This window comes from Zerene cesonia, chromosome 3 (assembly GCF_012273895.1).
Source record: "Zerene cesonia ecotype Mississippi chromosome 3, Zerene_cesonia_1.1, whole genome shotgun sequence".
NCBI classification, from domain to species: domain Eukaryota; kingdom Metazoa; phylum Arthropoda; class Insecta; order Lepidoptera; family Pieridae; genus Zerene; species Zerene cesonia.
Genome location: NC_052104.1, coordinates 7,948,744 through 7,961,150, shown reverse-complemented (window position 1 = coordinate 7,961,150; position 12,407 = coordinate 7,948,744). Strand labels below are relative to the sequence as shown.

General features: G+C 33.5%; 2 protein-coding genes across 2 annotated transcripts; both read right to left on the bottom strand.

The window, feature by feature from the left end:
* Positions 1-5,035: 5,035 nt before the first annotated feature.
* Positions 5,036-10,518, bottom strand: LOC119838205 (activin receptor type-2A-like). Its single transcript, XM_038364055.1, has 5 exons — positions 10,161-10,518; positions 8,034-8,929; positions 7,115-7,482; positions 6,757-6,907; positions 5,036-5,343 (listed from the first exon to the last, which is right to left on the bottom strand). The coding sequence occupies exons 1-5, from the start codon at positions 10,201-10,203 to the stop codon at positions 5,176-5,178; spliced, it is 1,626 nt and encodes a 541-aa protein (XP_038219983.1). The 5' UTR covers positions 10,204-10,518; the 3' UTR covers positions 5,036-5,175.
* Positions 10,519-11,042: 524 nt separating this feature from the next.
* LOC119837282 (DNA primase large subunit-like) lies at positions 11,043-12,407 on the bottom strand. The gene has a single exon (XM_038362802.1). The coding sequence runs from the start codon at positions 12,316-12,318 to the stop codon at positions 11,062-11,064; it is 1,257 nt and encodes a 418-aa protein (XP_038218730.1). The 5' UTR covers positions 12,319-12,407; the 3' UTR covers positions 11,043-11,061.

Sequence of the window (12,407 nt, the reverse complement as noted above, 5' to 3'; positions counted from 1 at the left end):
AAGTTTTAAGTGTCCAACGCTATGCATTTAAACGATTGATCATATAGCACAAATATTTCGATGTTTTCATTGAGTACGGTTTTTTTGTTTGTAGTTTCGTTCCGTTTTCATTTTTCCCTTCGCAAATACGTGTAAAATTGAGTGAGGTAACGCCGAGTCCACATCGTACGATTCTCACAAGGTTTAGTGTACATAAAGTGTTCAGATAGTAACGCAGAGATTGTGAGATGTTGCCATACCCCGCTGACAACTTGTACAGTGAAAAGAACTGCTATACAGATAATAAATCAGATTTTTCATACTTTAATGTTTGTTTTTAATGCCTCTCCCAATGTTATATGTTGAATGTATGATAAAAAAAGAAACACACTTGTCTAGAAAATATATTTTAATACATCAATTCTCAACATACATCCATGTTTGTTAATTAAAAATAAAAATACATGATAAACATCGTTGACGTCACACCTCACATATGACTACGAAGAATCTCGAATACCTAATAGCTAGAATAGTCTAAAAGTCTAAAAATCTTACAATACTACAGTTGTGGACACTTACCCTATTATATAAAAATAAAACTGAGCACAGAATATACAGCTATATTTTACAAAATAGGAATCGTGTCTTGCGGTTGGTGTACTCTCATGTCAATACAAGTGTCAGAGAATGTAAACTTTATGTCCAAGGGAAGATTAATTACGCAGTCATTTTAACTAAGCTTGCTTTTTTAGACTTTTTTGCTCTATTTATTTTCTATGTATAAAAGTTATAAATTACGCGTATGCTTGTAGGCAAAACCCTCTAACTGATTAATGTTTCAGTGCGAAAGAGTAAATTATAAAAACATGCTTACATGCCTTTAGTGTATATCTTTAATAGAAATCGACCTTCTCTGAATCTTGTATTGAAAACGTAGGCCGTAAATTAAATACAAAATATATTAGATGGAACATTTTGTGACAATACATGTCCCTAAACACAGTGACGTAGTTTATAAAACTTTAACAGCGCATCCACAACCTACATTCGACATCGAAATTTCTACACCTTACAAATACGCTATTTACATTTGGCAAAACTTAATTTATTCATGGTGATATGCGCACGGCGTTGGAAACCAAATAGTCTGGATTTCCGTGTTGATATATTACAAACATATGCTTCAAATCACATTGTAGTTCGTTTTAGATATATGGTGCCTTAAAGATACGTCGTGGAAGTTAATGGAGAAATTTACATATTATCGTCATAAATAAACCTTTACGACCGCATAGGTTAGCACAAATTAACATTATATTACATATAATATTTACCAATAAACGAGCCATAGACAATTTCTGTTTTTTTTCGTGGTATTTTTGTAGGATGGCAATTATTGCCATGAAACATTTAGTACTGTCATAATTATGTATTAATTCATGAAAGATTCGAAACATGAAAAACGCGGTGAAACACAATTTTAATAAAATACATTAATAAGTGTTACCTACATAAAAAACTCTTCATTTACATCGCCTCTCAATTCCATCTAGCGTATAACTCTCCAAGTAACAACAGATTAGCTAATAAAACGCAATAACTCAACGAGTATATAAACATATTTTGTACACAACGTAAAAGGCACAAATGCAAAGACACTAGTTAAAAAATATTGCTATTTCAAATATAAATTTAAGCAAGACTAGGCTGTATATGGCAACAAATATTTATCATCTTACCGACAATTTTTTAATGTTGTACTATTTAAGGAATAGTACGTGAAAGCTGTTTTAGTAAAATGCAGTCTTTCGTCTGGGGTTACGAAAAATAGGCAAGAAAATTAACTTTATTGTCATATATTGCTGATTATTTATATCTACTAACCCCACGTTCGAAATATTTACAACAAGAATGTTAAATATTTCAAAATTGTGATAACACGAGTAACAATTCCTGCAATGTGCATATGATTTGTATTTCCGAAACATATCTATATAAGAGCGATAACATTATTATATTTTTAAACAATAATAAATAGCACAATTGATGAATTAATAAACTCGACTGCAACAAATCAACAGCTGGAGCAAAAACCTTTAGTTTTTGCTGTACAATTAAATAATAATAAAGCATACAATTATTACATATGAACTCAACGTGCCTTGTTAAAAAGAAAATCTCGTGTATATCGCGTATTTTCTTATTAAATTTGTAATTCTAAGCGAAATAATAATACGTTTAGTAACAGTATAAAAACTAGTTACTAAACTCGATCTATTGAAAATATCCAAGGAAAATTATAAAACCTTTTTTGTTAATTTTTATGAAACTTAATATATTATATGTATTATAAGTTTCATAAAAAGAACTTGTAATATTCGTGACAACATGATTGGCACCAACGTTAAATTCCATAAAAAGCAACAACTAAAAATAAATTATGATATTTTAATTTAAACTTACATTTAGCTAATTGTTTATAAATAGTTGCAACTTAAGTCTTACAAAGTGTAAATTGGACTCTCGATTTAGTGAAATGTAGAAACAGATCAAACAAACACGATTACTATTAAAAGTGATAGTTATTAAAAAAAAGATCAATAATTTTTTATTTTTTATTTCTTTTTATGTCATTAGTGGATTGGGGTACGTACTCTGCGAATTTTAAAAATAAATAAAATTGTTTTATTTCATAAGCCTGCAGGTATGTATACAAACTCGTTAATAACATGTATAAATCAAAATTTGTTCTCAATGTTTCTAGACAGACAGCATTTATCAGTTATCACATTTCTGAATACGTAATTGACCCAAAACACAATACGTCTTTATTTTCAAAACGAAACAAGTAATAATAATTACAACACAAAACTAACAAAATGTTATACTATAACTAGCTGCGCCCCGCGGTTTCACCCGCGTAAGTCCGTATCCCGTAGGAATATCGGGATAAAAAATAGATGTTGGCCGATTCTCAGACCTACCCAATATGCTTACCAAATTTCAGAGGAATCGGTCAAGCCGTTTCGGAGGAGTATGGCAACGAAAACTGTGACACGAGAATTTTATATATATAGAAGATAATTCAGAATGCGCAGAAGTTACCATGAAAATATTTATAAAATATGTAAACGAAGTTAAATGTTGTAATGTTAAAAAGTAAATTGTATATAACGAGACAAAATCTTTATAAAATATTTCATTATCATTCGAAGATACTTACAAAAATAATATTTAAATAATTTCACTATGAAAAAAGAGACGACAGATTTTTTTAAATTACCCTCTCATATGATTTAACATCATTATCTTACTTTCTTATCCCCCCTCCCCCCTTCAAATAATGCCTCCCCTAAAGTTATGTCTACATCAACTCCATCAATCGTGGATAAATATTTCATATTAAAATGATTGTTCCTTGCTTTAAACTTACCTATGATAGTTGATTCCACCTTATACAATAGCAATGATATTAAAATTACTACGATATTGCAAATTATTATTCGCGCCCTTTCATCACTTCATCTTAATTGTGAACGGTCTTTTTATCCACAATATTAAAAAAAAAACATCAGATGATAAATTTGCACAATACTTTTTATAGATATAATGCGTTGATATAATTTGTCAATGTCTTTTGTGATCACGTCTGTTGTTAGAAACTTCTAGATTTAATCCCATCCATTCTGAGTTGTACTCTACAGGCCAATCTCTTTTTATAGCAATTGACAACATTTCATAATTTTAAGCTATTGTTTTTTAATTGTATCCAAACTAGATGTAAAAAAAAAATGTCTTAAAATTGCGATGAAAAATAAAATATTTCCTGTTGTCACAATAGCAAAATTTTTTTTTTTGTATTTGTCTTATAATGTTGTTAATTACATAAAAATTTACTTTTACGATAATTTAAATCACAATCACACCTACAGTTTAACATGAAAATGTTGTGTAAACATTACCACAGCTTTGATAATTCATAGAAAAATTCCTAAAGAACTCAATGAAAACAAAAAATCTTTCCAGTAGTGCATTTCTGTGGCAAAATTGGAGCATTCATTTTTCAAGAATTATATGTTCTTTATTTAAACCAATGTTACATAATCACTTATAATATTGTGATATTATGAATTACTAGCTGCGTTACTAAGTCGTTATCCCGTAGGAATATCGGAATAAAAAGTTGCGTATATGTTATTCCAGTTGTCCAGCTGCCTTCGTACCAAATTTGATTGCAATCGGTTCAATAGTTTTTGTGTGAAAGAGCAACAAACGCACACACGTCCTTACAATTTTCGCATTTGTAATGTTACTAGCTGCGCCCCGCGGTTTTACCCGCGTTAGTCCGTATTCCGTAGGAATATCGGGATAAAAAGTTGTCTATATGTTATTACAGTTGTACAGCTGCCTACGTACCAAATTTCATTTCAATCGGTTCAGTAGTTTTTGCGTAAAAGAGCAATAAACGCACACATATCTATAAGGATGTCCTTACAAACTTTCGCATTTATAATATTAGTAGGATTGTTAAAATGGACATTTCAATTGCTGTTTAGCCACAGGAATGCTTAGGCCTGACATTTTTATTTTATCAATTCTCATTTTCGAGAACAACTCTTACTCTATATATTCTCTTATCATAGACAATAACTATTGCTACATCAGCAATGTGACAAGTCGCAACGTATGAAAGGACTGTGTACCCTCCGTATCACTGTCCCAAACTGTTTGTACTTTTCAAAAATATGCAGAGTAGAGGTGAGAATGACAATCTCTTTTTATATGGTTCGTTGAAAAACAACAACGAGAAGGATTTCTTAAGAAATGCGTAAATAAAAAAAAAAGAACTTGCTACAAGTTTTATGGATTTCCACACCAGCTTGGATAACATACCCCAACGCATTTTTCCCATTTCGATTATGTCCATCTATATTATAAATACACTCATAATTTCTATTAAATGTACATATTTGAATTGCGTCAAAAGTCGCCAAGTTGTAAAAAAATTTCAGAGAAACTAATAAACTGTCTATTCTCTTCTCCCTTCTTCCACATAACATTGTCCCGAACCTCTACCCGCACACACTTCGAAACCTACACCTAAGACATCCACCTAACTCCTCCTCCCCCTTAACAACCGCGACCTCACCATCAGAGCGTGATCAGCGGCAGATCCTCAAGGTTGAGCAGCGGTCAGCAGTTCTGCTCGTTCAGCTCGTGTATCAGCAGTGGTGTGGTGTCGGTGAAATGCGTCGTGGGCCGCTGGGCCGCGATGCGCTCGAGGACGCACGACGCCGAGAGCCGGGCTTCCGCGTCGTGGTCCCAGCACTCCTCCATTGTGTCGCAGAGCACGGAGAGACCCTGGAAGGTCGGTAAGAGCAATGGATATTTGATGGACTTTTGAACTTATGGAGTGGACTTTTTCCACACGAGCAGGATTACCATGATGTCTTCATGCAATAGTAGTTTCAGGGTGGGCGGGATACCTACATGTTTAGTCATCTGATATCATCACTTTTCCACACTGGAATTAATACTACTTTTAGACGTTATGGTCAACCTCCTGCGCTGTAATTTACAAACGAGTTTCCGTTGGGAAGGGTGATTTGAAATTAAAAATTTTACAAAAGTAATAGACTTTTATAAAGTCTTCGAATTCGAATGTCTGTTTCAAGTGGACCTTCCATCAATAAGGCACTGCACTGATAATACCATAATTAGGGCTTCCAATAATAAATTGTCAAACTATATGAATTTCAAGCAGGTGACAAATCTACAAAAAAGTTCGCATCAATTTTGTACTTCTACCACTTGTAACAAAAAATAAAAACACACTCTATTTAATAACCATTGCTGGGTGAGGCATAAACTATTAAGGAAGATAAATTGATGTGTAATATTTATGTCGGTTGTTTTTTTTATGTCATAGCCGGCAATGCAGCTGGTGGGACGCCTGATGGTAAGCGCTACTACCGCCCATGAACATTTGTAGAGGCGTAAGGTCGATTGCAGACCTTTATGTTACGTTACCTAATATCTTTATGCTAGAATAGTCTCAAATAGTGCAATCTAAATGCATCGAATTAACCCGATTGGATAACAATAGAACTTGAACTAGGTCAAATATTGTATATTGACATTAGTACTATGAACAGTTTAACGAACGCCAATTTCATGACTATAAGATTTCTACACAGGGATTTTGTTATAGATTCGGAGATAATTTCATTTGCTGCGACGAGCAAGTAAATATCATATATTAAAGGTGAAAATAAAGAACTTTTCATCAAAGCTAGCCTTTAAGTTATCCGAATTTGTAAAGTTTTTTTTATTGAATTGTAATAGCTACAGGTGACAACAATAACGTTACAAATGACTGTATGATTGAAGCTAATTATCAATTTTTTTGAAAAAAAAACAGAAAAATGACAACGAGTTTGCTAAGGAAAACAAGTCATAAAAAATAATATAATATTTTGAAAGGTATTTTTCTGTATCCATTACTGACAGTATAAATTTTAAAGTCTGTCTGTTATGCTTTTACGGCTAACAACCGCATAACAAAGCCCATGGTCTTGTCCGAGGGTGCGAGTGTATTGGCCACTAGCTGTTCGCCCGTGGTACATATATTGATTAATAATTTATTTGCAGCTTTCTAATGGTGAAAGCATTTTTGAAATCGATGTAGTGGTTTTTTCGTGTAAACGTCAGAAACATAAAAGTTTATAATATTAGTACAGACTACACATTATAATACATTATGGTAATACTCACGGGGTGATCTCTCCACTGCGGGGGTATATGTGGTCTCATTTTCCTTTGCACTACCGTTTCTTGCATCTCTTCTAATCCCGGATGCGAACCTACTTCTTCTTCTAATGGTAGGCGGTACTGTGCTGTTGGGTCAATGCCGCCCTCTTCGCATCTGAAGGATAAATATTATAATTACGATATTATCACTAAATTTTTGCGGATTTTTTAAATGTGATGGCATTACCTGTAAGATTTTGACTTTAAGCCAAATCATTTTTTGCGTTTCAAAATAGTTATGAATAAAGTAATGTTTGAGAAATTTTGGTAAATTAAGCTACTTTGAATTTGAAAAAGATCTTATGTTGTATCCAAAACTCACCTTGACGCAATCTCCCACAGCACAAGCGCACACGCATACATGTCTATTCTCAAGAACGCGTCCTTAGTGAAGTTAATAGCCCCATCCAGCACTTCCGGCGCCATATACCGTCGCGTGCCAACCTGCCCGTGGGCGTCTCCACACCCGTGTCCCGACACGAAAATAAGCGCCAGCCCGAAGTCAGCGATGCAAGCGCTTAAATCCGCTTTCAATAGCACATTTTTGGATTTAAAGTCGCGATGCGCAATGGCCGGTTTCCCGCCGCCTTCCTCGTGCAGGTGCGCGAGCCCGCGGGCCACGCACGCCGCGATACGCCACGCCTCCGACCAGGTAAGCGTGTGCGCTTTTAGATAGTCGCATAGCGAGCCCTAAAAAAGTGTGATGGAAATTAGTTCAGCACAAACGATTTAAAGTCTATATACATAAAAGAAAGTGGTGTTAGTTACACTATTTATAACTGAAGAACGGATTAACCAATTTGGCTGAAAATTTGTGCAGAGGTAGCTTGGACCCAGGAGACGGACATAGGATAGTTTTTATCCCGGAAATCCCACGTGAACGGGAACATGCGAGAAAAACCCCGAGTCTAAGTTTCCTGCGACTACGCGGGCATAGCCGCGGCCGGCTAGCTAGTTTGATATGAAATTTATGTCTTAATACATAAATTTCATATCAAACTAAAGTTTTGATTTTATTTCTATGTTACACACGCTATTCCTACTACTGAAGAGAGTAGAGGAAACATTTTTAAGATGTCGGGAATGCGTTTTTGGGGAAAATTAATTATCAGTGGAACAGATCTGCAATGCATCACTCTTTCCCAAGATTTACTAACAGATTTTGTAAACTGGCAACTTATTATTATGTATTTTATTCAACATGAAATTAAGACAAATGTAAAAAATAATATAAGACTTACCCTTTCATGATATTCAGTGATCAACCAGTACTCCGCTTGCAAATTATCTCCCTTCTTATCAACTCCTATATAGTGCAATATATCTGGATGATCCATTCGCGGCAGCCTGTATATTTCCTGCTCCGCAAGCCACGATTGCTTGTCTTGCAAGGGGAAGACTTTGACAGCGACGTCGCGTTGGCCCAGTTTCGCCCTCCACACAGCTCCAAATCTGCCTCTAGCCCGAACCTCACAGAGTGTCACTTGTCCCAGTAAGCTCACGCCTTCGTTCTCCATCCCAGCGCTCGCTGAAGGTGGACGAGATAACGACGCCTCGCCATTTCCGAGCTCATCAAAAGACCCACCTTTACGTCTTCTATATAACAGATAGCAACCAACAAGAACAACAAATAGGAGAAATAGCGGTGTCAACGTGTAAGCTATGACTGCTTTCGTGTCATCCTCCGCGGTAGGCAGAGGTGAGGCGGGCACTCGTTGGGGCGGAATCTCGGTTTGTAGAGGCATACCAGCTTCAAGTCCTGGGAAAGTGGCGTTCTCATTGCACATATCGCCTTCACAACAGCAGTGGAGAAGAGGAAGTTTCATGTTGTGAAGGCGACAGTTTGACGCTCGATCGTTGCATGCTACAGTATCAAGGAAACACCCTTTTACTTTTACTGTTGCTGTGTTTGTTATATTATCAAACTGCCATAGTGTGAAGCAGTGATTGCTCTTATCTGCCTCTATGGGCTGACACTCCTCTTTCACAATATTTGTTGGCACACATGTGGCATCTTTGGACCTATCGCAAGGTTCTGGCAAAGTGTTATTATAGAATTCACAGTAACGTGTAGTTACACCACCTTCTTTAGGCCTAGGTGGGAGGTTTTCCTCACTTGGTGGTACTGCATGGATACCTATGGAATAAAAAGATATTGGTAATATACTATACTAATATAATGAGGAAGAAACTAAATGCTGTTGAAATTAAATTAAGAGAGAATATTAAAATTAAATCAAATAAAACTTTTGGCATAGAAAATTTTACAATGGCGTTGTTTACTTTAATAAAAATATATAAAGTTTATCGAATTGATATTGATATGATCAACAAATAACTTTGTGATAAGAATGCATTATGTTCAAATCTACAATAGGTCAGTAGTTGGACAATTTTCATCCTCTTGTATTGTTCTGTATGGACAAATTGACTTAAAAAAAGTGAAATCAAGTTTCTTTGCAAATTTTCTTCGTAGAGGTGAAATTTGGAAGCTGTGGTAGATAAAAAAACATTGATACCTACATACATAACCATTTTTAAAAGTTTACTTAAAAACATGTAGAAGCAATATTATTCTATATTATAATTCGTTTTTTATTTCTTATCCTGATTGGAGACAGGCAAAACCCGCTATATAGCTAGTTTATTATGACAAAATATGTTTGCAGTATGTAACTACTTCTATGAATTCAATCCTTAATTTATAATTGTGTCGAACATATCTTTGTGAAAGAAAATAAAATATGCCATCTTAAACTATCTTGTACTACTATTTAATTTATTAAAAAAAATATCAATCAATTATCCAACTTTCATAAACAAACATTGCATATGAAACATTTTAAAATAATATTTAACGTTTATCTTACATAAAATCTCACTCACACAGATACAAACTAATCATATTCATTGTAACATGAGACAATTATTTGAAATTGATGAAACAAACATTGTTTGTTATTTGATCATGTTGCTCATTCTTTGTCAGCAATGAATACTAGAGCGTAGTAAACAATAAATACAAGTTTCTTTATATACTATTGGCTACAATATGCAATAATTTATGTTAAAAATTGTATAAACATTAAAAATTATCAGGATTTTTGGTATTTACAAAATTGATTTTAAAATAATGGAAACTTATTATTATATAGTAAGTATCCTGAACAGATAATTCATGAAGTTTTGTTTACAGATAAGAGCTATTAATCTTTAATCTTACTCAGACTTCAAAATGAATAAACAGTTCTTGACAGAATGTTTATCTATAAATTTCAATGTAAATACCATGCAGAAACAAACAGTTATTTACATGTTTTTTTACATCTTATGAGTGACCAAAATACATTTAAACAATGTTCTCTTACCTGAGACTATCAGTGATATACAAAATATAATGTTAGAAGCCATTGTGTTTTGTGGCGCAAACAGGATCACCGCCGCCCGACCCGTCGCGACAATCCAATGTTATTTTTAAACACGGCCCCGACATCAAAAGTCTATTTAGGATTCTTACATGGGTACATGTCAATTCGTCAACTAGGCAACGTACATCCCAGCCATAAAGAGGCAAAAAGTTCACACAATTTACAATAGCACTATTAAACACTTGAATCTGTAGCTCTTAATTAAGTTATTGACTGTGATTCAATTTGTTTTTTAAAAATAATTTAACAAACAAGCAATCAAGTCACAAGCCAAAGCTTCCCTTTTTTTGACGTTTATAGAGATGTGTCACATTCCAATCTAAAAGGGTTTCTAAAATTACCGGTTTTTATTTTCATTGAAAAAATCTGTGCTGATAATAATAATATTCATATGAAGAACTTCAATTGTCGTAATAATTTTAAAATTAGACGAAAATTAGAACAAATTAGATCAGATGTCATGTGAAAAAATCGGTTGTTTGGAAGCTTCATAAAGCTGGTGGCACACTAATCTCCTCCTTGTATGAATTTATTTATCTTTTGGAAACAAACAATATTTCTTATAGATTACAGATATAGAGATTTAACAGAAACAATTACAGCAGTTTAATTAATGAAAGGCAGTTCATGATCTAGAATGCATAACAAGATATGCTTATTATTCAGCCCATAGTATTTGAAACCTGCTACCACTTTATAAAGTTTTACACAGTTGACATCATATTGTTAATTGTACCTACTAATAAAAATAAAATAGTTGTATAATTGATTATAAAGTTGTATTAATGTTTTATATGTATTGGTAAGGTAAAACAAAGACAATTAGATATGAATTCGTGATTTATTTACCACAAGCAATCAAAAAATATGTTACTGGAGTTAAATTTAATGTAACTTTATCACAGTCAATGGAATCATTGAGTTTATTTTCTAAATATAAAACACATGCTTTTGAATATTGATGCTTAACCTTTAGTTCATTTATCTGTGACAAAAGGGAATCATTTTCATTTAAGTACAAAAGTTGTTGCATTTGTGCATCTCCAAATGATTTAAATGGACATCCTCCTTCCGAGCAGGAGTTTTCAATGTTCTGTATTTGGCTACAATTCCGACATGAATAACTCTTTTTTCCACCTTCTAATCCATACATATGTCTAATACCATAGAGGAACTTTTTCTCATCCTGTTCCCAATTATGACAACAGCTGTGAGCATGAGCTGCCTTACTGTATTCCATCTTCCAAAACTCTATAGACTCATTCACAGGCATTCCAATATCTTTCAGGAACAGACTATAATTGAATCTTTGTTCATGGGATAGTCTATGCCGTTTCCTAAGCTGCAAATGCAGGTTTAACATGCACGGTGGGAAACTTTTTGATGCACCATCAACTTCATGACATGATAAACTATTTGGTGATGAAATCTTGCCTCTACATGAGTTTCTTACTTTTGCTACAATTTCATTTATTCTTGGATCACAGGTAATATTGTTTAATTTAATATTGTATAACTTATGGTTTAAATTTGTACGAAATAGCATTATTAAATATTCTTTCCATTTATTGCATGGTATTTTTGCCATGCCATTATTTAGTTCTACTCTCCTTTTGGATATGAATTCTAAACAATGTAGAAATTTTAATTCTAGATGGTATAATGTACAATCTTTATTACATTCACAACTAAGGTGTTGTGATATATGTTTCAAATAAATGTGTTGACATACAACTTGCAATGGTTTTATAAAACTAACAAATACATCGTCGAGTTTTCTTATGTTTTTTAATAATTTTCTAGCAAAACATCTGATATCGTATGATGTGGAAAGAGAGTATAGACGGCGTTTGAACAGAGCTACTTCAGTGCTCAATAAAAAGTTGTTTATATCATTATTTCGTTCCAGAATAGCTGCTATACATAATGTAAAATGACCAACATTGTCATAAACACTTCCATCGATTACATATTCGTTGTATTCAATTGGTGTGTTCCTCAAAATAGTATTTAAGTGCTCTAACCTCTTTGTGACAATAACTTCCAATACATGAAAAGGTATAGTTCCTTTTACTGGTGACAAATAAAAAAAAGACATTTCATTAAAATGATTTCATAGCCTATTTAATAAATATATTTAAAGTAGTGCCGACACATATAAATGCAATTTTTTTATGTAATAAGTAT